General features: G+C 48.2%; 1 protein-coding gene across 1 annotated transcript in view; it reads right to left on the bottom strand.

The window, feature by feature from the left end:
- ARSG (arylsulfatase G) overlaps positions 1–25,472 on the bottom strand; it is a gene marked incomplete at both ends in the record, with an annotated part of 83,610 nt that overhangs the window by 18,004 nt on the left and 40,134 nt on the right. Inside the window, 3 exons of the mRNA XM_080712845.1 lie at positions 7,275–7,383; positions 21,488–21,568; positions 23,325–23,515. Coding sequence (XP_080568971.1) covers positions 7,275–7,383; positions 21,488–21,568; positions 23,325–23,515 — 381 coding nt within the window. The remainder of the gene's footprint in view (positions 1–7,274; positions 7,384–21,487; positions 21,569–23,324; positions 23,516–25,472) is intronic.

Raw genomic sequence — 25,472 nt, 5'->3', positions numbered from 1 at the left:
TGCGAAATCAGCAGGAGTACAGAGCGATCCAGAAACCTGTCCGGAGTCCAAGGTTCCCGCCACAGACCAGGAAGCAGAGAGACCTGCAGTGTGGCCTGACAGGGTGAGCTGAGCCAGGTGTGGTGGCGCGCACCTAGGTCCCAGTACTTAGAAGTTTCACAATAAAAAATAAAACAGGGCCGGGGGGGTTAGCTAAGAGGTAGAATGCCCCTAGGTTAAATTTCCAGTGCTCCCCCCCAAAAAACTGAGGTGTTTTGGGGCTGTTTGCTCAAGTTTTTTTCTAAATTGCACCCTAACAGAGATTAGTATCACAGATGAGGGGAAAAGCAGGATCCTCGGGATAGAGGGTATGCATTCTTTTTTCATCCTAAGAGAAATCAGCACAGGCCCGGTGACACGCACCTATAATCCTAGTACTTGGGAGGCTGATACAGGAGGATTCCAAGTTTGAGACTAACCTCAGCAAATAAGTAAAACCTGCAGTAATTTATCAAGACCCTGTAAAAGAATAATAAAATAAAATAGGGTTGGGGATATAGCTCAGAGGTAGAATGCCCCTGAGTTCAATTTCCAGCACCCTCCCCACAATAAGAGAGAGAGAGAGAGAGAGAGAGAGAGAGAGAGAGAGAGAGAGGAATCAGAGTCACAGATGAGTCAGACGAGGAAGCAAGAAAACCAGAATCTGCGTTAGATTCTCAGAATGTGCTGTATACTTTCTTTTTCCATCTGATTTTTTCCCCTCTAGCACAAGGTTTTGGCATCCTAATTATATGATGCTAAATATAAGGTTCACTGAGCCTGAGAATCCCAGAGCCTCAGACTTTGGCAGAGACCTTCCTCAGAGGTACCTCATCTACCCAGAACACAAAGAAAACCTCCTGCCGACAAGAATAACTTCAACAGGTCCACTGACTCAGACTGCTCCAGAGCCAGTCTGTGGATGGCAAGCTTGGACTGTCAGAAATTCTTCTTCGAGGATTGGGATGGAGGTGCCAAGCCCTGGGGTCAGTCCTACAAAGGGAAGATGCTCCCTGGCGTGGAGAGCCCCAGGACTACCTAGGGCTGGACTCAGAGACTCGTGAACTTGGAGAAGATAGGCATCTTTAAAGGCTTCCAAAGTCTCCCCAGCAACTCCAGACCCCCACCTACGAAGTTGGTCCTGGGAGCCTTTGAAACCTTAGAGAAAGAGAACAAAGAGAACAAAGCAAAATAAAAAGCCTGCACTTTTGAGTTGTTTTATTCAATGCTGGCTTTTGGCAGAACCATATTTTGTCTTCCATGGGACTCAGGTCCTTTTTCCCTTTGGGTCTCTTCCTCCATTAAAAAAGATCTGGGGGAGCCAGGCGTGGTGGTACATGCTTGTAATCCCACTACTTGGGAGGCTGAGACCAGAGGATTGCAAGTTCAAGGCCAGCCTCAGCAACTTAAGAACAGCCTCTGCAATTTAGTAAGAACCTGTTTCAAAAATAAAATAAAATAAAATAAAATAAGGCCAGGGGTATAGCTCAGAAGTAGAATATCCCTAGGTTCAATCCCCAACATAAAAACAAAAAACAAAAAGACCAAAAAAAAAATGAGACCTGAGGGTATTAGCTCAGAGATAGCATTCTCCTGGATTCAATTCCTAGTTCCAGTACCAAAAATAAATAAATAAATAAAAATTAAAAGTTACATCTTATAGCTGGGCGTGGTGGCACATGCTTGTAATTCCAGCATTTGGGAGGCTGAGACAGGAGGATCCAGGTTCACAGACAGTCTCAGCTACTCAGTGAAGCCCTTTGCAGCTCAGTGAGACCCTCTTTCAAAATAAAAACTAAAAAAGAGGGCTGGGGGTGTAGCTCAGGGGTAGAATGCTCCTAAGTTCCATCCCCAGTACCAGAAAAAAAAAAATTACATAACTACACTGTTATAAAGGTGCATATGTGAATAGTCTATATTAAACCATAAGTCCACCTAAAAGTTCAGCTTTTTTTTCTTGGAATTTTAAAAGAAATTAAAAATGACCCAAACCCCTGAAAGTCTCATAGGCCCTGGTGCTGCGCCTCCTAGGTCTGACGGAGAGGCCCTGGACTGTCAAAAGAGGAGAGCCCGCTTCCCTGGACCTCTGAGTATGAGGGGGGCAGCAAAGAGCTGACTCAGGGGGAAGGGAGGCCTCAGACAGGCCTGTGTGATAACAAGAAAGGCCTGGCTAAGGCTGGGCAGGCTGACATCTTTGCAACTTCTACAGCCAACTTGAAGCTCTTCCTTCACGTGGCTCTGAGGATTTTTCATCCAAAGTGTAGATATTTGAGTCTTTTTTTAGACAGGGTTTCCATTGCTCTGTTGTCCATGCTGTCCTGGGACTCCTGGGCTTGTGCAATCTTCCTGTCTCAGCCTCCGGAGTAAGTGGCTCAGACAACAGGTTCATGCCACCCCACCCAGCTTATATTTGTGTGCTTATCCAAGGAGCTGCAAAAACAAGCCAACCTGGAGCACAGGCTGGGCAGTGGTGGGGATGTGGTAAGGCCGCGGAGCAGGGGCTGAAGGATGGCAAAGGGGCTCTCTCCCAGTGGAATGGCCCTGGACTTCAGGGCACAGCCTGATGGGAACTGGGGTACCATGATTGACGGTGCTGGGGTGCAGAAGAGGATGGAAAGGGATGGTTTCCTAGAAGTCCAGGCAGTTTATCTGGGGGAAAAGGCAGAGCTGAGCAGGGAAGAATGAGAAGAGGGAGAGGTTGTTCAGGGAAGAATTGGAGGGGCTTGTACCAGAACAGAGGGGGTAACTCTTCCCTTCCCTCTCTCTCTCTCTCTCTGGTAACTCCTTCCAGTGGAGAAATAGGAATTTTCCCTTAGACATAAGACATAGAGAGAGAGAGAGAGAGAGAGAGAGAGAGAGAGAGAGAGAGAGAGAAAGAGAGAGAGAGAGAGAGAATATTCTACCTCCCAGCTGTACCCCCAGCCCCATTTTAATTTTAGTTAGAAACAGGGTCTTGCTAAGTTGCTGAGGCTGGCCTCAACCCTGCGATCCTCCTATCTCAGAATCCCATGCACTGGGATTACAGGTGTACACCACTACATCTGGCTTTAGAGTGGTTCTTTTTCGGCATTTAGTTGTAAATTTCTCTCTACACTGTTATTCCTTCTTATTGTCCCTGGCAAAAGCTAGGTTATTGGCCCTTCCTGGCCATAGTCACCCTGCGGCGGAGGCCGGAGGGATTGGCCTGTGTCCGCCTTTGGCAGGGCCACTGCCCCTGGCACCTCCCTCACCCTTGGGTCCCCAACACTTGTCCTCAACAACACCCACTGTTCGGGGATCCCAGGGCATCAGGGAGTGTTCAACAGGGGATGGTCACCACAATCTGAGTGGCCTCAGACAGGGGGAACCCAAAGGGGTGTGTGGCTCAGCCCCAGCACCTGAACCACAGGGTACCAAGAGGAACAGGGTCCCCGTGTAGCTTCTGCTCCTGGGACCCGGCTCTGCGCCTCAACACAGGACAGAAATGCTGAGTCCCTCTTCCAATTAAGACTGTCTTTCAGATATTTACAGGGAGCCTAGGGGAACCTGAGAGTTATCTGTACCCCTGGCTAAACAGCAGCTTTAGCCATTTCCCCCATGAGACTGTTTATATAGATAGCTCCACCCACATCACACTCTCCCCTGTTCTCTGCAGGGCTGGTCTTCTATTCTGAACAGCGATGGGGGATGGGTCCTAGCTCAGGGGCGGAGCTGGTACTTTGCCTCCTTGTCTGAGGCTAAGGAAAGTTATACTGAAGCTCAACCAGGATTTGTCCTTCCAGGATATACTTGGCCCTGCCTGCAGACATTTTAGTTGTCACAACTAGTTGGAAACAAGGCATGCTACTAAACATCCCATGATACACAGGGCAGTCCCACACTGCAAAGAATCGCCCGGGCAGATATTAATAATGTCCAGTTTGAGAGACCCCTGCAGGAGAGTCATAGGTTAAAACCCTTCAGCCTTCTTCACATGTGCTGTAACAAAGCCCTGTTTTCTGGAAGGCAGGTCACCTCCTCCTCCACGTCGGGGCTTTCGGTCCCATTTGCACATTGTTCCTCCCCAGTCCCTGGAGCAACGCTGCACCCATAGTTGGACACAACAGTAAACCCTTGTTTAAATAACAGCTTTTAGCCAGGCGTGGTGGTGCACGATTGTGATCCCAGTGCTTGGGAGGTGGAGACAGGAGGATTACAGGTTTGATAATACTTCAAAAAGTAGTGAGATTTTCATCATCCTAGTAACACCCTGCTTCAAAATAAAAATAAAATAGGGCTGAAGTTGTAGCTCAGAGGTGGAATGACTCTGGGTTCAATCCCTAGTGCCACCAATAAAATGAAATAAAGAATGAATTTTCCCTATCCTGTAATTGTGTCTTCAGGCTCTGGGACCAGGTCATGTGCGAAAACTATCTTCAATCTTGTCATACCACTTAGGCACACATTCAAACGTGAACACTCATTATCTCTAGGAAATAACCAATGAGATTTGTGCACTTTTCCCCCTACACACACACACACACACACACACACACTGTTCTCTGTTTATTCATGTGAGTTCATATATCAACTTGATAACTGTTCAGGTGCCCATAAGTCCTTAGGGTCACTGGAATAGAGGTTGAAGAGACTTTAGCCTTAGCTCTCAGTGGCTTAAGGGAGTTATCTCTGATCCAGAAGATAATCTGTGCCCTCTGCAGGAATAAAGTACTAGAACAGATGACAAGCACCTGCGTTCCCAAGAGCATGAAGTGTGAATTCCAGTTTCTAGACTATGAATCATAATCTCCTCCTTAATGCTGACCCCAGGGAGTCACGGGATAGGGCAAGCAAGAAGCTCTTTCCAAATCTGCTTTACAGGGATTCACCTGGGGGGAATAGGAAGAAGGAGAATCTATGAAGGAAAACCTGTCTGGCTGCAATCTGTATGGATTCAGCATCAAAAACATGCTAAGAAGCTAGGTGTGGTGGCGCACGCTTGTAATCCCAGTATCTGGGAGGCTGAGACAGGAGGATTTGGGTTTGTGGCCAGCCTTAGCTACTTAGTGAGGCCCTCTACAAATTAGTGAGACCTTGTTTCAAAATAAAGAACAAAAACACTCAAGCTGGGGAGGTAGCCGGGAGGTAGAATGCCCTTGGGTTCAATCCCCAGCACCACACATACACACTAAAAAAAAAACATGCTATCAGAAGGGATGACTGAAGCTGGGCGTGGTGGTGGCGCACGCTTGTAATCCCTGAGCTTGGGAGGCTGAGACAGGAGGATCGCACTGGTTTGAAACCAGCCTCGGCTACTTAATGAGGCTCTCCGCAACTCAGTGAGACCCTGTTTCCAAATAAAAATATAAAATAGGTCTGGAAGTATAGCCCAGAGGTAGAAGATCCCTGGGTTCCATCCCTAGTACAAAAAAAAAAAAAAAAAAAAAAAGCCTGACTGAAATGGTATGTTCGTGCCATCCTGGTAAAATTCCAGGGACCCCTCAAGCAAATGGTACCTGGCACTAATAACTCACTTCTTGGGTCACCAAACTACCCTGTCGGTTGGTTGTGGTGGCCGGTGCTGGCGATTCTCAACAACACAAGGCAGTTTTAGGAAGAGAGGTGCGCGATGTCTTTGACGGAAGGTCCCAACCCTTCTCTGGTGAGGAACCACCGATTGGTTTTTGCTGATGCAACTTGAGAGGCTGCTGATTACTGGTGTGTGTGCAGCCCAGCCTGTGAGCACTTGGCCCTTCTTGACAAGCACTCCAACTACACCCGAGCCAGCCCTATAAAAAGCAGCGCTCCTGGCCTTTGTCCCGGCCTGCCTGACATCACAGATTCCAGGCTGTACTGCTGTCGCCACACCTGCTGACAGCACGCTGTACCCTCCTGGATGCCCAGGGCTGACCCCGAGTTCCCGAGGGCCCCACGGGCTGCCAGGGATAATGCCAACTCAGCTGTTACTTTGGCCTCCAGAGCTGTTTACCCTTTCTTTCCCCCAGACTCCAGTCTCTCCCCTTCCTCCCCCTGGGTCTGCGGAGGCTGGAGGGCCCCAGGCAACCTCGTTTTCCTCTATGGAGCTGTGTTCTCCACGCCAGAACCCACTAGGCTCGTGGGAAAGAACCTCTGAAACTAGGAAGTTGGTCTTTAGCCAGGCCCAACCACTGAAACCATGAACAAGTGCCTTCTACAGAGGGTCGGAACCACAGGCAGGAAGCATCTATCTGAACCAGAGAGAAGTCCCCATTATAAGCCATGGCCCCTTGACTGCAAAGGCATTGCTTTCAGACTGACAGCCAAGTTCTCTGCCAAGAAACTGGCCCCCTGGCTCTACCCGCCTTAACATGACGGTCCACTATCACACTTGCCGTGGTCCTAATCGGAGACATGGCTCACCACAGGAACTGTGTTGCCAGAGGCAGGAAGAGCATCCTCAGCTGGGGGTCCATCCTTCCATGACCTACTGGAGACACCTCCCGGCTCCCTCCCCTCCAGGGAAAGTGATTGCCATGACCTTCTCACGGCCACCTGAGGACATTTATCTTAACCCCAAGGATGGACTAACTAGCCCTGGAATGATCTATCCCTCCCTCCACTGTCAGGATGGCTCAGGCCAAGACAGGATGCTGCTGCTTTCTCTTGGGCACACATGGCCAGGACCCAAGGCTGAGCAATGTGAACCAATGCTCTTCTCAGGCATTACCTCCAAAGGATGGCTGCACCATGATTTTTTTTTTTTTCTGGTATTGGGGATAGAACCCAGGGGCATTCTACCTTCAAGCTACATCCCCAGCCCTATTTTTTTTATTCTTTATTATTGAAACAGGGTCTCACTGAGTTGCAAAGGGCCTTGTTAAGTAGCTGAGGCTGTATGTGAACCATGATTTTCCCATCTTTGCCTCCCAAATGCTGGGATTACAAGTGTGCGCCACCACGCCCAGCTTGCACCAGGACTTCAACCAGAGCACGGCATCACATGTGGGCAAACCCACACGTCAGCTATCAGAATTATGGAAATATTGCAAGAGAAGACCATTTCAGCCCCATGAGGGCATTTCCTTGGAAACTGGAGGGCTGGGCAGGAGAAAAGATGGAGTCTGTTCAATGCATGTCCCTGGTCTATGATGTTTAAAGGACCTGCTTAACCTTTAAGGTTGGATGCTAAGGAAAGGCCAAAGCTTTATTTTTGGCAAAGACAGGTGGCAAATGAGTTTCTTGAGACCTCTGCCCACCCAAGTACCCACTGCTGCTCTGGCTTCAAACGCCCACATCTCAAGTTCACTTGGGTTTCATACCTTAACAAAGCAGTGCTGGTGATGTTGGCTGGGATTCTGCCGGGCCAATAGGCCAGTGCCGGAACACGGTGCCCGCCTTCCCAGGTGGTCTGCTTGGCTGGACTTCCCCCTGTGGGGAGAGGCAGTTTGGTTGATGGACAGTGATAAGTTGAGAGCTGGTCTCTGGGAGCACCATGCCTCTCTAAGAGTTTCCAATAATCACACAAAGAAATACAGAAATTTAAGCCGGGCGTGGTGGCGCACGCTTGTAATCCCCGCGCTTGGGAGGCTGAGACAGGAGGATCGCGCAGGTTCAAAGCCATCCTTCACTGGCTTAAGAGACCCTGTTTCCAAATAAAATATAAAATAGGTCTGTGAGTGTAGCCCAGAGTTCTTTCTGTGAGTGTAGCCCAGGCCCCTGAGTTCCATCCCTAGTACCACCAAAAAAAAAAAAAAAAAAAAAAAAAAAAAACCAGAAATTTAGTTTATTTACTTATTTATTTATTTACATTTACCTTTAGTAACCAGCTACTTTTCTACCAACTAGCCAGTATCTTTCAATAAAAGCATGCTTTTATTTTACCAAACTTAACATATGCAAAGAGAATATATGTGACATATGTACTTGACCTATGGAAATTCCTTTTAATTTTATTCATTTTACTCCCTTATTTATTTCCTTCCCAACATCACCCCATTTTAACTTGTCAGTTTATTAATTTGCATCTTGCATGTCCCTGTGCCAAGAGACACCCTCAGTCTCCCACACCCATGACATCGCAGGAGCCTAACACATCTCACTGAATAGATGAATTCGTCTTCCTACTGATAAAATGCAACTATCAGTTAAGGATGAAAAGCTACAATTATTTGTCTTAGTTTGGTGGTACTGGAGATTGAATCCAAGGGTGTTCTGTCTCTGTGGTACTGGAGATTGAATCCAAGGGTGTTCTGTCTCTGAGCTATCCTCCCAACTTTTGTGTGTGTGGTGCCGGGAATTGAATCCAGGGTCATTCTACCTCCAAACTTTATTTTGAAACAGGGTCTCACTAAGTAGCTGAGGCTGACTGCAAACCTGCGATCCTCCTGTCTCAGCCTCCCAAGTGCTGGGAGCACAGGTGTGCCACACCAGACCGGGCTTGGCTACAATTATTTGAAAAGTGCAGAAGGGAGAAGCTTCCTTGGCTAGCTCATCTTCCAGTGCCCAGCTGATCGGTCACAAATTGTACTGTTTTGTTTTATTCTGCGTTGTTTTTTCCCTGGATTCATGACTTGTCCCGCTGTTGAGACAGCGTCTGGAGCAGCCCAGCCTCTTACCTCTCGGGGGTGAGGGGGTAAGAACGATCTATGTACAAGCTCTGAATTTCCACATGAGTAACTAGGGGGATTATTTTTGTAAGCACTTAAGTCAAAAGTGACCACAAGCATAATGATAACCAGCGGGCTGGGACGGATGAGGTCATGCTTTACAGAAACATCCTGAATACATGATGGGTTGGATTAACCGTGACTGTCTCCACCACTCCCACACACGCCCCACCCTCGCCCCGGCTGAGCCACAGGCCAAGAATTCCACAAAGGTCGCGTGTAAAAAGCCTTTCCAAGGCAAGGGCCGTATGCGGCTCACACATACTGAGGTCACGCGACTTCCCCATGCTTGGCTGATGTGAATAATACAAGCCGATTTTAGGGAGGAGCAGGGGGGTCAAGACGAAGGCTTCGCCCCACTGAACTCACGCTGCTGCAAGCGGAACCCTGGAGGCCCCTGGCCCAGCACAGCACACCGGAAATGCCCAGCCTTCTAGAAACTGTGTTATCACCAGCTTTGAAGCCCCCGAGCACTGAAAGAAAAAAATAACACAAAACAACTCCAGCCCTATGGACTGTTTATGTTTAAGGGCACGGGGCTCCGAGAAACCAACGGAACGAGGAGCTCTTTGATCTAGCCCAGCCTTTCTCAAATACGCTCTTCCCATGGAGAGGCGACACGCAGAGAGTCCGCCGTGATTATCCATGCACGCGGAGCAGAGGATCCAGAAGCGCAGCGGGCATAAAACTCATCCCCATGTGGTCGCGGAAAGCATGATTTGTGCTTCATCTTAAAGCCAGAAAGCAAGGAAGAAGGATCTGCATTGGCTGGGGCTCTGAGGCAATTCCAGCCCCATCAGGGCATTTCCGTAGAAGGCAGAGGGAAAAGCGGGTGAAAAAATGAAGCCCGTCCCTGGTGTACAACGGTTAAATGGACCTGCGTGACCTTTGAGGCCAAATGCGGAGGAAAGGTCAAAGCTTTATTTCCAAAAAGCCAGCCGTCAACTCTGATCAGAAAACAGGAGTCCAGCTGGGCATGGTGGCGCACGCTTGTAATCCCAGTACTTGGGAGGCTGAGACAGGAGGGTCACAGGTTCGTAGCCAGGCTGAGCAACTTAGTGAGACTTTGTTTCCAAATAAGAAAAGATAAGGCTGGGGGTGTAGCTCAGAGGTAGGATGCCCTGGGTTCCATCCCCAGTACCAAAACAAGAAAAAATAAATAAATAAAAGAAGGCGGGAGCCGAGTCTGTCCTATGACAGGCCACTGGGGCGCAGGATTCGGTTTCTGCTGGTAAGCTGACCACTAGTTAATAAATTCGCTAACTGGTCTTCGCTGCCAGGGATTTTTCTTGTTGGCCTCAACCTTTTGTGCCACCCTTTCGCAGGTTACTGACCTGCCCAAATAGAAGTTTTTCCAAGAAAAGATTTCACTGTGTTTGTCTTCTTTCAGCAGAGGGTGGAAAGCTGGACGGGTTAGGAGGAATCCAGCCGGGTAAAAAGCAGGCATATGGCAACAGACTGGACAGCCCACCTGCGAACGTTCAAGGGCTGGGACAGAGAGAAGCTGGGCGTGATGGCCCACACCTGTAATCCCAGTGCTTGGGAGAATGAGACCGGAGAGTTGCAGGTTCAAGGCCAGCCTTAGCAATTCATGGAGACCCTCAGTGACTTAGTGGGACCCTGTTCCAAAAGAAAAATAAAATGGGGTAGGGGTGTGGTTTAAAAGTGGGATGCCGAAAATCAATTCGAAGATGGCGGCGGCTGCGGTCACAGTGACGACTGCGGCCACAGCAACAATAGCTGGCAACAGCCAAATAGGACAGACATTCCTCTGAGAAATCCCGGACATCAGATTTTGGGTTAATATCTGATTGGGACAACATATAAAGACATTTATAGCCACGGCTTTCTAACTAAAATATAAGAAAGAAGAGATGGACCAAGATGGCGGAGATGGCGGTGGCAGCAGCGGCCAGTATTCGGGAGGGGTAGATAAAACCAATCCAACCCGCCTTGAACTGCTAGAGAAATCTCCCCCCAAAAAGAATGCTCCTGCCCCACATGCTCAGGAAATCTGGACAACATACTATGTAAGAAAAATGCTCAAGAGGAGGGCCAAAATGTCAGCGGCAACAATGGCCAGTATCAGGGAGAGGCAGGTTTTCAGTAAGTGAGAATAAGTGTGGAGAAATAGAAGCTCTAATATGTTGTTCGTGGGACTGCAAGTTGGTACAACCACTTTGGAGAACAGTATAGAAGATCTTCAGAAGAAGGAAAATGAACTTAGCATATGATCCAGCAATACCACCTCTGGGTATCTACCAAAAAGAATGAAAACCAAAATACCAAACTAATGCATGGACAACCATGTTCATAGACAACCATGCTCATAGCTGCACAGTTCACCATTGCCAAACTGTGGTACCAGCCAAGATGTCCTTCAGCAGATGAGTGGATTTCAAAACTACGGGATGTGTACACAGTAGGACTTTGCCCAGCCATAAGGGAGAACAAAATTATGGCATTTACAGTGAAATGTCACAAAAAATAAGAAGTCAGATGCTTTTCTTAATGTGCAAAATATTAGAGACAAATGGGTAACAGGAGGAACTCTAGATGAAGAAGGGCCCCTATAGAGGAGCAATGAAGGTGACATATCTGAGGGGATAAGAGGGAAGATAAGTGAAACTCTTTAAAGCACATGATGTACTTAAACATATCAAAGTCAATCAGGAAGCCAAGCATGGGAAGGAGGGAGGGAGAGGGAAGGGGTTAGAGATTGGGTAGGGGCTGATTGGGTGATGTGTGCATGTATATCTCCAAAAGTTTTTTTTTATCCCATTGAGATATATGACTACACCAATAAAAATTTACTTAAAAAAAGAAGACAAAAATGTTAAAAAATAAAAATAAATAAAATAAAATAAAAGTGGAATGCCCCTGGGCTCAAACCCCAGTTTTGAGAGAGAAAGAGAGAGAGAGAAACAGACAGAGACAGACAGAGAGACAAACACTGCCTGAGAGGAGCCCCTCAGGATGGCCATGAAAGGGGCTAATACTCATATATATATATATATATATATATATATATATATATACTTATACTTATCACCTACAACATGGGCACTGCCTTGCTCCAGATCCAAGTTTTTCACCAGCACTGCTAGGTGTGGACAAGAAAAATATGACTAGCGTTCTCTGTGGGTCCCCAGGGTTGTGGGATCTAACGATCAGCTGTGTGCACCTGTGTAACAGTGTTTATCATGATTTATTTGCACCAGCCAAGGCTAAAGTCCAAATGGCTGTCCCTGGTACCTGCTCCTACCCTGCAAATGCATTCAGAGGTAAATATAATAAGAACAGTAACAACAGTGTCTCCTATTAATTGAGCACTTGCCAGGCTCCAAGTTAAGTGCTCCCTAAGCATAATGCGAAGTACTCCCCAGCGTTACTTCCTCAAGTCTGCACGACAGCCTTCCAAGCTAGGCACTCTTATCCCCAGATGAGGAAACCCATCGTCGGAGAGGTTAAATCATGTGCAGAAGGTCACAGGTCACACAGCTAGCAAATGGTAGAATCGGGATTCGAATCCAGGTCTCACTACACAGCCACACGGTTGCCTAGTAAACCTTCTAGAGCAGTGTCCATCCCTGGATCACAGTAAAATCAATAGGGGAGTTTTGGGGAAGGGTTTGGTTTGGGGGTTTTTTGTTTTGTTTTGTTTTGTTGGTGGTACTGGGGATGGAACCCTTCTACCTCCGGGCTAAATTCCCATTTTATATTTTTTATTTGGAAACAGTGTTAAGCCAGCGAGGATGACTTTGAACCTGCGCGATCCTCCTGTCTCTGCCTCCCAAGCGCAGGATTACAAGCGTGCACCACCACGCCTGGCTTTATTTATTTATTTATTTATTATTTTGGTGGTACTGGAGTTCCTGGAAACCCTTCTACCTCCAGGCTACACTCCCAAACCCATTTTTATATTTTTATTTGGAATCAGGGTCTCTTAAACCAGAGTGGCTGGCTTCGAACCTGCACGATCCTCCTGTCTCCGCCTCCCAAGTGCGGGGATTACAAGCGTGCGCCACCACGCCCAGCTTGTTTTTATTAAAGTCCACACCAAGGCCACTTTTGTACAGACTGGGACCTGGACATCAGAACCTTGTGAAGCTTTTTCCTTAAGTGAACATGGACAGTGCCCACTCCTGGCAAGATCAGGAAGAGGACACAATGCATTTCTAACTTAAACGTAGCCTTGCTGGGCAGAACGGCACAACCTGGAATCCCAGTACTTGGGAGACTGAGACAGGAGGATCGCAGGTTCGAGGCCAGCGCATGGTAGCATATTGAGACCCATCTCCAAATAAAAAAAAAAATAAACTAGGGCTAGGGAGCTAGCTGGGGCTGGCCGAGAGGTAAAATGGCCCTGGATTCAATCCCTGGGACCATAAAAGGAAACACACACACACACACACACACACACAGAATGTGGCTTGTGCCCTTTCTAATCACAGGTTTTAGACTGCCCATGCTTTTATACCTTTATACTATGGCATCATACACTTGACCTGCTAAATTATGGCAAGAGTAGATAAGCCCATAGATTAAGTTTGCATGCGCTCTTCCATTCTGAAAGCTATCTGTCAGTTTAGATAAGCCTTAATACTTTGATCCGTGGCACTGGAGCACTGTAAGTGTTAGGAGCGTGTGATTTTCTGCTGAGAAACGCTGGTCTTCCAGCCACAAGGACACATCTCAGTGGACTTGTGGTCGGTTATGACTCTAATTAAAGCTGAATCTCTTGCTTAAAGAAATAAATATTTAGCCTCAGCAACCAAAATATACACCAAAGCATGATTCATGACTTTGCTTACTTGCTCTTCCCTGGCGACAGAAGCCAAGTGGGATTCTGTGATGCTTCACGACAGGGTAAGACTCGGGGCTTCCCACGCCAGGGAAGAGCGGCCTTTCCTGGAAAGGACCCAGCCACGGTGTTTGACGGAGGCAGCTGGTGGTGTAGCCCGGCGGGAGGGGTGCGAACTTCCCCACACGGGAGAATTAGCAGGCAAGGAAGGACTCCGTTGACATTTGGACTCCTGGGTTTTATCCTCCCCCACAAAAAATCTAATTTAGTAAGTCTGGGCTCTGATTCTAGATCATTCAAATGCCAACGGTCAAAGGACTGTTGTTTGAAACGCATTTGGGGGGCAATCAGAAGGTCACCTTTGGAGCCAGGCAAAGCTGAGTCCTAACTCCAAAGCCACTCCTTCTAGCCATGCGGCCTTGAGCAGAATTGGTGACCTTCCCCAGTCTTAATCTCTGAGTGATGAAGGAAGGAAATATTTGTACATATAGAGCTGTAGGAACAGTTACATAAGATTATGGATACAGAGTTCGAATCAAGGTTATTTTATATAGCATCCACTATAAAAAAAAAATAATGCCCAACGAATGCAAATCTCTCTCTCAAAAAAAAAAAAAAAAAAACAATTACCTCCCTCAAAAAAAACAATTAGCTCATGGTGGCACACACTTGTAATGCCAGCATTTGGGAAGCTGATACAGGAGAATCATGATTCAGGCCAGCCTCAGCTACTTAGTGAGGCCTTCTGCAACTCAGTGAGACCCTGTTTCAAAATAAAGAATAAAAAAAATAGGGCTGGGGACAGAGCTTGGAGGTAGAATGCTCCTGGGTTCCATCCCCATTACTGCAAAAAAAATATTAAATTATCTCCCTCAAAAAAACAATAGCACCAGTGATAGCCTTGTACCCACATGTTAAGGCAACTCTCTCATAGTTTGGTATGCACCAGAGTTTTCCTTTTTCTTTTTTGTTGGGGAAGGAAAGGTACTGAGGATTAAACTCGGGGGCCTTCTCCCAGCAGGCTATAACTCAGCCCTATTTATTTTATTTTGAAACAGAGTCTTGCTAAGTTCCTGAGGGTCTCACTAAGTTACTGAGCCTGGCCTTGAACCTGCAATTCTTCTGTCCCTACCTCTCAAGTACTGGAAGGACAGGTGTGCGTCACCACCCCCTGCTGTATTTTTCTTCTCAACAAATTTTGAATGTTATTAGACAGGGCCCTCTCTCCAATCGACTGGATCTGTAGACTGCCCACGACAGACAAAAGGGACCTTGTTTTCCTTTAGATTCCCTGCCGGCCCCACAAAGCCATTTATTCACATCTCACTCCAGCAGCATCCTGGTCTGAGTGCACATTCTAGAACCTTCTCAAGCAGCAGGCTTTGTTTTCAAATAAATCTATAATCCTAGTAGTTGGGAAGCTGAGACAGGAGGGTCACAGGGTCGAGGCCGGCCCTTAGTGAGGCCCTGTTTCAAACTGAAAAACAAAAAATGCTGGGGGTGTGGTTCAGAGTTAGAATGCCCCTGGATTCAATCTCCAGTACAAAATAATAATCATTTGTATTATTGATATTATATAATTAATAATAATTACACATGCACACACATATATGTATGTGTGCATGTATATATTTGCCCTTGCCAATGCTGCCCACAGCATATTAGTTTTCTAGAAACATGGGAAGCCAGGCCCCAGTGGTGGCTTTGAGCGTGGTAGTGGGGACATGGCCAAAATCAAGAAAGAGAATTTCATTTCCTTCCTCTGGCTCCCCTCAGCAGGCCCTGCCCCAGCCCCAGCCAATGTCCCTGGCCCCGGGGTCTGGGGGTCTGTCAATCCCTCTGCAGCATCTCTGACCTTTCCTGGCCCTACCCGGGCCTCAGACCCAACCACAGGCCCCGGGAAGCCAGTTACCCGTTACACAACAACCCCGATAGCATCAAATTACACACAACCAAGGTTTCTCCAAAGTGCAGGTGCCAAACCCAACAGGAGGTTTCCTCATCGCCCAGGGCGCAGAAGAAACAGTTCTGCTCTTCAAATAAAACAAGGGAAGATTTTCCAGACACAGAAGCAGTCATATGGAGGGGGGGGGGTCGCTCTTCCCGAGGGCGCCTGCCTGTGGGCCGGGGGCAGTAGGGCTGGCACTGTTTGAGGAAAGGTCTTTGGGGGAAGGCGGGCTGTCCTGCTCTGCGCCCCCTCTATCCCGCCCCCCACACCCCCTGCATCCCACTTGAGTTTCTCTGCATCCCGGCAGGCAGGGCACCCGCCAACTGGAGCATCCTCATTCCACACGGGGTGAGAATATGACTCCAGGAGACGCTGCCTCATCCCATCAGCTGAGCTGAAATTCAGGACGAAGAGGAGGGGGGCCTGCAGGGCCTGGGAACAGGGGAAGACTGCGCAGGGCCGGACACTGCGGGCTGCCTTGGGGAGGAAGAAGCAGGGCTCTGAGGACTGTTTGTCCTGCTCTGTTGCGAAAACATTGCCTGTCTTCTCTCTTGTCATCTGCTCTCTTGACCATCCCCCGTGCAGTGCAGTGTGCAGGCATCCCATTGAACCTGCGTGAGGAAGAGCAGGTGGGCCAGAGGGACCCCAGCCCCCTTGACCCGCGGGGCCCAGCTCCTGCCCAGCTGCACTCAGGGTTCTACCCGGCTTCCCAGGGCCCCCCAGAGTGTTCCAGGCACCGAGGAGGAAGGAAACTACAGAATCATTTTTGGGAAGCTGCTCAGAGTGTAGGAAGGGGAAGCTGAACACCCGCCTCTTAGGCGAAGTTGGCTTTCAGACTCCCTGGGGGCAGGGGAGGGGTGGGGAGCAGAGAACAGCTTCCAGCCCCCAGCCCTGCGGCCTGTGCCCTGCGGAAACCATATCAAGCCACAGCTTGTCAGGAAGCCCAGCCCAAAACAGAGTGTGATCAAGAGATGACTGAAACCCAGCTCAGAGCAGTTTCTCAAGACCCGTCCGGAAACACTTTTACCACGCACCATATGTTTTAATTAATTTATTTATTTATGTATTCATATTTTAAATTTTAATTTTTTTTGTGGTACTGGGGTTCCTGGAAACCCTTCTACCTCTGGACTCCACTCCCAGACCTATTTTTATACTTTTTTTTATTGGGAACAGGGTCTCTTAAGCCAGCGTGGCTGGCTTCGAACCTGCACCATCCTCCTGTCTCCACCTCCCAAGCGCGGGGATTACAAGCGTGTGCCACCATGCCTGGCAAAATTTTTTAATTTTTAAAAATTTTTTGCAGTACTGGGGATGGAACCCAGGGGCATTCTACCTCTGAGCTACACCCCCAGTCCACTTTTGTATTCTATATTTCTCAGTTCCCTCTAAGTTGCACAAGCAGCTGAGGCTGGCCTCGAACCATAATCACCCTGTCTCAGCCTCCCAAGTACTGGGATTATAAGTGTCCACCACCACACCTGGCTTCTGAAGCCTAAATTTTGAATATAGTTACTTAGAAGCTGCCATAAATTCTATTACTTTTTTTTTCCCCTCCCCCTGTGGTACTAGGGATTAAACCCAGGGGCATTCTACCACCAAGTCATATCTCCAGCTGTATTTTATTTTTATTTGAAAACAGGGTCTTGCTAGGTTGATGAGAGTCTTACTACTCTCTGAGGCTGTCCTCAAACCTGCAATCCTCCAAGTACTGGGGTTACAAGTGTGCGCCATCATGCCTGGCTCTCATTCTTTATTTTGAAACAGGGTCTCACGAAGTTGCAGAGACTCTCACTAAGTAGCTGAGGCTGGCCACAAACCTGTCAGCCTCCCAAGTACTGGGATTATAAGTGTGCACCACCACACCTGGCTTCATATGTTATTTAAATTGCCTAATACTGTCATAGGAAAATCTTTTTCAAGGGATTTTCCAATCCCTTCCAACTCTGCTCTTGGTGGGGTCCACCCAGGTTGCTCCAGCTAAGAATGTGAGACTAGTTTCATGGGGGTTATTAGTAGAGGCCACTCCTGAGGCTAGATTATCTAGCAGCACACTACCTGATGCTCTCTATAGTTATGGGGGTGGCCCACCCCCACATACACAAGACGGAGGAGGGAATGCGGGGTCCCATGAAGACTTAGCAGCTCAGTAAAGATTCAAGCCCTGTCTGGGCCTCCAAAGACATTGTCTCCATCTTTTCCAGATCCCATGGAGTTAGAAGGATGCACACTCGAATATTTTCCTTGACAACCATGAGGTTCCAGGTATCTGAGCAGTGGGCTGGGTATAAAAAGGTGTGAGTAACAGGTATCACGTGGGCTATAAGGAGTGAACCAGCATGGCCAGGAAGTGTGGCCCTCTCCCTACTTGGCTGGTCTGGCCTGAGTTTCATTTGATTAGCAAGGTGGTTGACATAAAGATCGCTGAGGTCTTTTCTAACTCTGGCACTCTTGGAACATAAGATATTCCTGGAGATTTTATCTCTGGCTTCCCTCTGTTATAATTTCTGGCTCAATGGGAAAGAATCTAGTAGCTTTCTAAAGAGCCCCCTCCCCATTTTCAGCTCTAATGATGTGAGAGAGAACTTTAGAACCCAGGGGCATTCGACCTCCAAGCTACACCCCCTGCCCTATTTTTTATTCTTTATTTTGAAACGGGATCTCACTGAGTTGCAGAGGGCCTCACTAAGTAGCTGAACCGCTATCCTCTGGTCTCAGCCTCCCAAATGCTGGGATTACAAGCATGTGCCACCATGCCCAGTTAAGAGAGAACTTTTAAAACTGAATAACGTGGTAACGTATACTATACTTGTAATCTCAGTACTTGTGAGGATCACAGTTTCAAGCCCAGCCTGAGCAATGTAGCAAGAGTCTCGGCAACCCAGCAAGATCCTATTTCAAAATACAAAGGACCAACGGGATAGCGCAAAGATAAGAGTGTTCCTGGGTTCAGTACACACACACACACACACACACACACACACACACACACACCTGACCAATATGCTAGGGAGGGGGCAGAGAATGGGGAGCAACTGTTTAAAGGGTACATGCTTTTCTTTTGGAAGTAAGGATCATGTTTTGGAACCAGACAATGGGTAATTTTAGCCAGGCATGGTGGCACAGGTTTGTAATTCCAGTACTTGGGAGGCTGAGACGGGAGGATCGCGGTTCACAACCAGCCCCAGCTATTTAGTGAGGACCTCCACAACTTAGTGAGACCCTATTTCAAAATAAAGAATAAAAAAAAAATAGGGCTGGGAGTGTAGCTCAGAGGTAAGATGCCCCTGGGTTTAATCCCTAATACTGCAAAAAAATAAGAATAAAATAAAATGGGTAATTTCATGGGATGTGGATTTCATCTCAATTTATAATTTAATTTATAATTTAATTAGAAACTTAATTTCTAATTCATTTCATTAATTTTTAATTAATGTCACTTTCAGCCTTAAATCCTTCCATGATTCCACGTTTCTTTAGAGTTAACACCCAAATTACCCACCTGCAAGGAAAGAACTTCAAGTACTGGCCCTGTCCCACTCTACCTGGTTGGTCATTATGGGTCCAAGCTGCACAGACACCTGGGAGGTTCTAGAGAACAGCCCTACCTTGTAATTATCCCACCCCGACCAGAGCCCCCTCCGTACCAATCTCTATCTGTCCCCTACTCAGTCTTTAAGACACAAACTACCATGGGGAGTTTGCAGTCTTCAGTATGGCAGCTACTAACCCAATATGGCAGCCACCACCCAATATGGCAGCTGCTATCCAATATGGCAGCCATTACCCAATATGGCAGCCGCCACTCAATATGGCAGCCACTATCCAATATGGCAGCCATTACCCAATATGGCAGCCGCCATCCAATATGGCAGCCACTATCAAATATAGCAGCCATTACCCAATATGGCAGCCGCCATCCAATATGGCAGCCGCCACCCAATATGGCAGCCGCCACCCAATATGGCAGCCACTATCAAATATGGCAGCCATTACCCAATATGGCAGCCACCACCCAATATGGCAGCTACTAGCCACACATCGCTACTGAGCCCTCAAAGTGTGACCAGTGTAACTAAGGAATGGAATGCTAATTTAATTTTCATTCATTTTAATTTAAGTGGGCACATGTGGCAAGTGCCTGGCACACCGAACACCATCGCTCTAGACAGGTGGCTGTCGAAGTTCAACCCGTGTCAGCATCGTCTGAAGACCTTGCTGAGGTGCAGGTAGCCGGGCTCCAGCCCCAGCGCAGGGTTTGCATTCTAACAAGTGCTCGGATGGTGCTAGTGATGCTGGTCCAGGGAGCACACGCGTTGAGCGCTCTAGACTTGGATGACTCTAGACTCATCCGGTGCAGACCTGGATGTTCTAGACTGTGATTCTCTAAGTGCTGTCCCTAGACCACCCGCATCAGCACCAGCTGGGAGCATCGCGGGAATGCAGACTTTCCATTACAACCCAGGCCTCCTCGGCCAGGACTGCATTTTGGCAGGATTCCCCAGGGGGCTGTGCACATTAAAGTCTCCAAAAATCTATTTTCACACTGTCATTCCTGAAGGTCAGGGGCTTTAACGTCTTTGTATCCCTAGCACTGAGCACTATCCCTGTCATACAGTAAGTGCTCAGTAAATAGCAAAGAGGAGAAAGAAGCAGGTGCTTTCTTTCTCTCTCTTTCTTTCTTCTTCTCTTTTCTTGGTACTAAGAATTAAGCCAAAGGATGTTCAACTTCTGAGCTACATCCTCAGCCTTATTTATGTATTTATTTATTTATTTTTATGTTGAAAAAGGGTCTCACTAAGTTGCTGAGGGTGTCGCTAAGTTGCTGAGGCTGGCCTTGAACCTGTGATCCTCCTATCATCACCTTCCAAGTACTGGGATTAGAGGTGTGTAGCACCGTGTTGAGCTTCTAATCAATCTATTATCGGGCAAAGTTTTCCCCCTCAAAGAATGGACTCCCAGTCCATATTCTGATCTATCTGTCTCTATCTCTACACTGCTTCATTCAGGAAAAGAAATAAATAAGGTGAAACTATAGTTGGGAGACCAGCAGGTCAGCTTCCCAGAAAGAAGCTACATACTCACAGCTCTTTATTCCCACACCCCTGGCCCCCATACCTTCTGGACCATCACCCTGGAGGGCTCGGATTCCAGCTCTCTGATGCTTTCTAACTGAGTATTGGAGATAGCAGCGGGGACCAAGGCTGTCCAGGTACAGACAGGAAGGGTTACAATCAGCCCAAGCAACAAACCAACCATGCTACACTATGCTTCTTTCTCCAGCTGTTGCCTTGCGGGCCCGAGACGCGTCTCCACCCACGGCCATGCTCCCCGGCACCTCCTCCTGGCCCAGCTCTCTCTAGGAATCAGGACCAAGTCACAGTGTTCTTGAGCTGGAGGAAACCAGAGATCAACACAAATGGAGAGCGATGCCCAAAGCCCCGAGGATGATGCGTCTGGCCAGCGCGCAGGTAAGGAGGGCGCTCAGCCCTCCTGACTCTGACTCCGATTTCCAGACACTGGATGTGGCCGCCGTCCGACAGCCACTTGCTTGTAAAGTTCTCAGGGGTCCGGTGAAGTGGGAAAATAAAACAGAAGGCTCAGCGTTTCCTTCTCATCACCAGACACCAGGGACACAACGCTTTGGTTTCTAGGTAACTAGGAAGAGTCTGCCAGACTAATTTGAAAGGAGTCTGGGCACGTCTTCCTACCTAGAGAGAGAAAACCCAGCCCAGACTTAACATTCTGTCTGGGACATTTCTCAGTAAGGAAATCAGTCCTTCCTCCTCCTCTTCCTCCTCCTCTTCCTCCTCCTCCTCCTCCTTCCTCTGTTTCTCTCTCTCTCCTTTTCCCTCCCTTTTTCTCTTTCATTACAAAGAAACAGGGTCTCACTAAGTAGCTGAGTCTCTCGATGTTGCTGACGCTGTCCTCAAAGCTGCGACCTCCTGTTTCAGCCTCCCAAGTGCCAAGATTACAGGCCTCTTCCACCTGGTGGCTGGTGAGCCTCCACATCCCAGGTTCACAGCAAAACCACCAAAGCCCACGGCAGCATCGCAGGCCGCAGCTGGGCTCAACTCCTGCAGTGGGACCCACCAGTCCGGCCACCCACTTTACCTTGCTGGGTTTGCCACAATCCGGTGAAGGGGCCCACGCTGCCTGACAGCTCACACTTCTGAGCCCAGGGACCATTGTCTCCTAGAAACCAGAGAAAGCAACAGGTCAGTGAGCTGAGAGACACGTTCACCTACTCTGAAAGCAGAGTGGCTATGGCTGGTGTCCCTGTGCAGAGCAGGAGACTGCGGACACTTGTAACACCCAAGTGTCTCTGTTTGCAAGACAAACCTTGAAGCCTGGCTGGGCCTGGCTCTCCAGCTTGCCCCACCCAGAGCCTCTTGCCTTATATATCTTCAGTTTTTGGGTTTGTACTGAGGACTGGACCCAGGGGCATGCTACCTGTGAGCTATACTCCCAGCCCTGTTTTATTTTATTTATTTATTTTATTTATTTATTTATTTATTTTGGTGGTGGTACTGGGGTTCCTGGAAGCCCTTCTATCTCCGGGCTACACTCCCAGACCTATTTTTACATTTTTATTTGGAAACAGGGTCTCCTAAGCTAGCGTGCGCGGCTGGCTTCGAACCTGCGCGATCCTCCTGTCTCTGCCTCCCAAGCGCGGGTATTACAAGTGTGCGCCACCACGCCCGGCGCCCTGTTTTATTTTGAAACAGATTCTCGCTAAGTTTCTGAGGCTGGCTTCAAATCTGCGATCCTCCCAGCTCAGCCTCCCAAGTACTGGGATTAAAGGAAGGCACCACCGCATCTAGTTCCTTTTGCCCTTTGAATACAGTTTTAACAATCCTATTACCACTGTCATGGCATCAGCCGGCCACTATTCACTGAGCATCTATTATGCACTCAGTGTCTCACATAAAGCGTCTCATAATCTTCTAACCTGCTGTTGGGCAGATTATACTAGTAGCTTCACTTTTTGAGTCTGAGGGGATTAAGCTATCTCTCCCAGTAGTACAGATTCAAATCTAGGTCCCCACCCCAAAGCAGTGCTTTTATTTATTTATTTTTTGCAGTACTGGGGATGGAACCCAGGGGCATTCTATCTCCGAACTACACCCCCAAACCTATTTTTTTATTCTTTATTTTGAAACAGGGTCTCACTGAGTTGTAGAGGGCCTCACTAAGTGACTGAGGCTGTCCGCGAACTGTGATCCTCCGGTCTCAGTCTCCCAAATACTGGGATTACAAGCGTGCGCCACCATGCCTGGCTCCCAAAGCAGTGCTTTTAACTACTGCTCTTATTCTAGACAGGGACCTGGGACACACAGTATAAGCATGGGCTATTTATTTATTTATTTATTTAGTCGGTCTGGGGATGGAACCCAGGGGCATTCAACCTCTGAGCTAAAGTCCCCATTTTTATTTTTATTTTTATTTTTATTATTTGAAATAGGGTCTCACTAAGTTGTGGAGGGCCTCACTAAGTAGCTGAGGCTGTTCACGAACCATGATTCTCCGGTCTCAGCCTCCCGAATGCTGGGATTGCAAGTGTGAGCCAGCACGCCTGATAACATGGGCCCTTTAAAGAGGTCACTAAGACAGCTCCGCCAGGGCTGCTCAGCAAAAGGCATGACCTGGTGACCAGAGGCAGCCGGAGTCTCTGAAACGGGGGAAGATGGTGAACTGCAAGGACCACAGAAGTTCACAAGGTCAGCGTCATTCCTTAGCAACGAAGAGCAATCCCCAGAGAACCAGGGAACCGCAGGGTCCCTCTAGACCAAGCTTACCAGGGACTCAGCCATGAAGTGCCCATAGATACACGCTCGGCCTTCAAGCCAACACACATCATGGGAGGCCCAAGTTCAAAGCCAGGCTCACTCGGCCAGGCTCTGCTCTTCATTTGACCTGTATGTTAGACTGGGTGGATTTTACCCCTTACCTGTAAACCAGAGGAAGGTGTTTTCTTGGGCTGTGTGATCAATTGTGTCCTTGATCTGACCCACCAGACTGTCCATCTCCTGGAGACTTGTACTGTAGGGGCCCCGGGGATCTGCCGGTGGCCCAGGCACAGATAAGGGTACGTGCATGTGAGCCAGGCCCACATACAGCAGGAAGGGTCTTCCACTGGCACTGCAAGGTAGGGGAGAACCAAGAGGTTACTCTGCAGGAGGGAGCTCGAGCGGTCCAGTGCCACCATGAGCCTCCCAGCAGCTCAGGAAGGACACGTCCAAGGAAACGTGGAAGCCGTGCCAGGCATGGTGAGCACACCTGGAATCCCAGTACTTGGGAGGCTGAGCCAGGAGGATTGCAGACTGGAGGCCAGCCTTAGCAGCTTAAGGAGACCCTGTTTTGAAAAACAGAAGCCAGGCATGGTGGCGCATGCTTGTAATCCCTGCATTTGAGAGGCTGAAACAGGAGGATGGTGGTTTGCAGACAGCCTCAGCTACTTAGTGAGGCCTTTTGCAACTCAGTGAGACCCTGTTTCTAAATAAAGAATAAAAAAATAGGGCTGGTGGTGGAGCTCAGAGGTAAATGCCTCTGGGTTCCATCCCCAGGACCGCAAAAAAAAAAAAAAAAAAAAAGAAAAAGAAAAACATAAAATAGGGCTCAGGGCGCAGCTCAGAGGTAGAACACCTCTGAGTTTAATCCCCAGTATCAAAAAAAAAAAAAAAAAGAAGAGGGAGAACATTGTAATAATAGTCACTGTCCTGTGACAAGTACTGGGACTTATAATAGAGGACCCCTATTGTTTAAGCTCATCCCCAAAATAGCCCTCAAGTTGCCTTTTTCAGACAATGAATCAGAAGCTCTAGGGAGATTAAAGGACTCGTCCCAGGTTATGTAACTAGTAAGTGACGGAGTCTCTATTTACACTCAGGTCTGGCTGAGAGCAAAGCGGGGCTCTCAGCTGATGCACGTAGGGTCCCAGCATCCAGACCATCAAGTCCTTTCTAAGAGATGAATTACGGGCTCCAGTCGGCCACAGGGAATCCCAAGGAGACATAGGACGGGGGCAAGTTTAGATCAAGGCTCTGCTGAGGACCAGATGCTAGGCTGCTCATTAGCATAGGCTAATCCCCATTCCTCTGGGAGATGCTAAAAGAAAGGCTTGGAGGGGGCGGGGTGGCCTCCAAGAGAAGGCCCTGTGGCCTCTCGTACCAACTAGGAAGCTGTCTGTCCCCCTGTCCCCCACCTACCTTTCCTTTTTTTTTTTTTTTTTTTTTGGTGGTGGTACTGGGGGTAGAACCCAGAGGCTTTCAACCTTCGGGTTATACTCCCAGACCCATTTTATATTTTATTTGGAAACAAGGTCTCACTAAGCTGCTGAGAGCCTCACTAGGTAGCTGAGGCTGGCTTCGAACCTGCGCAATCCTCCTGTCTCAGCCTCCCAAGCGCTGGGATTACAAGCGTGCGCCACCACGCCCGGCTCTATCTTTCCTTTTCTGCAGTAGAGACCCTAGGGAGACAGTCTTTCAGAAGATATAGCAAGGACCATGAGCGAGTTAAGTCAAGAACATACATAGAAGCCAGGCATGGTTGGTACATGCCTGAAATCCTAGTACTTGGGAAACTGAAACAGGAGGCTCACAGGTTCCAGGCCAGTCTCAGCAACTTAGTGAGACTCCCGTGTCAAAATAAAAATATATATATATATATGGCTGGGTGTGGAACTCAGAGGTGGAAGAATATCTCTGGACTCAATCCCCAATAATACACACACACACACACACACACACACACACACACACACACACACACAATCATATATCCCTGATAAGGTCAATGTGATTATAACTGTCCAGAATTAACACTTAATAGGTAGCTTTTTAGTGAATAATTATGAGTAATAAGTGCTCCAGCAGGAGTAAGGACCAATGGTACCCAAGGATGTGCCTCTTTCCCTGCATCCTGACACGAGGCTAGGATTCATGAAGATGACATCATGCAGGGCTCACACAAAAGGGTCCCCTGGGGGCATCTATCCCCCAACCCACCTCTTCACTATTGGGTTGTGCTCAATGGAAAACAGAGTGTGGGTGGGTGGGTGGGGAGACCTGGTACTCTCAGGGGTGAAAAACAGCTGATT

The sequence above is a fragment of the Muscardinus avellanarius genome (genome assembly GCF_963383645.1).
Source record: "Muscardinus avellanarius genome assembly, chromosome: 16".
NCBI lineage: Eukaryota > Metazoa > Chordata > Mammalia > Rodentia > Gliridae > Muscardinus > Muscardinus avellanarius.
The sequence above is the reverse complement of the archived record's forward strand: the minus strand, read 5'-3'. Positions and strand labels throughout refer to the sequence as shown.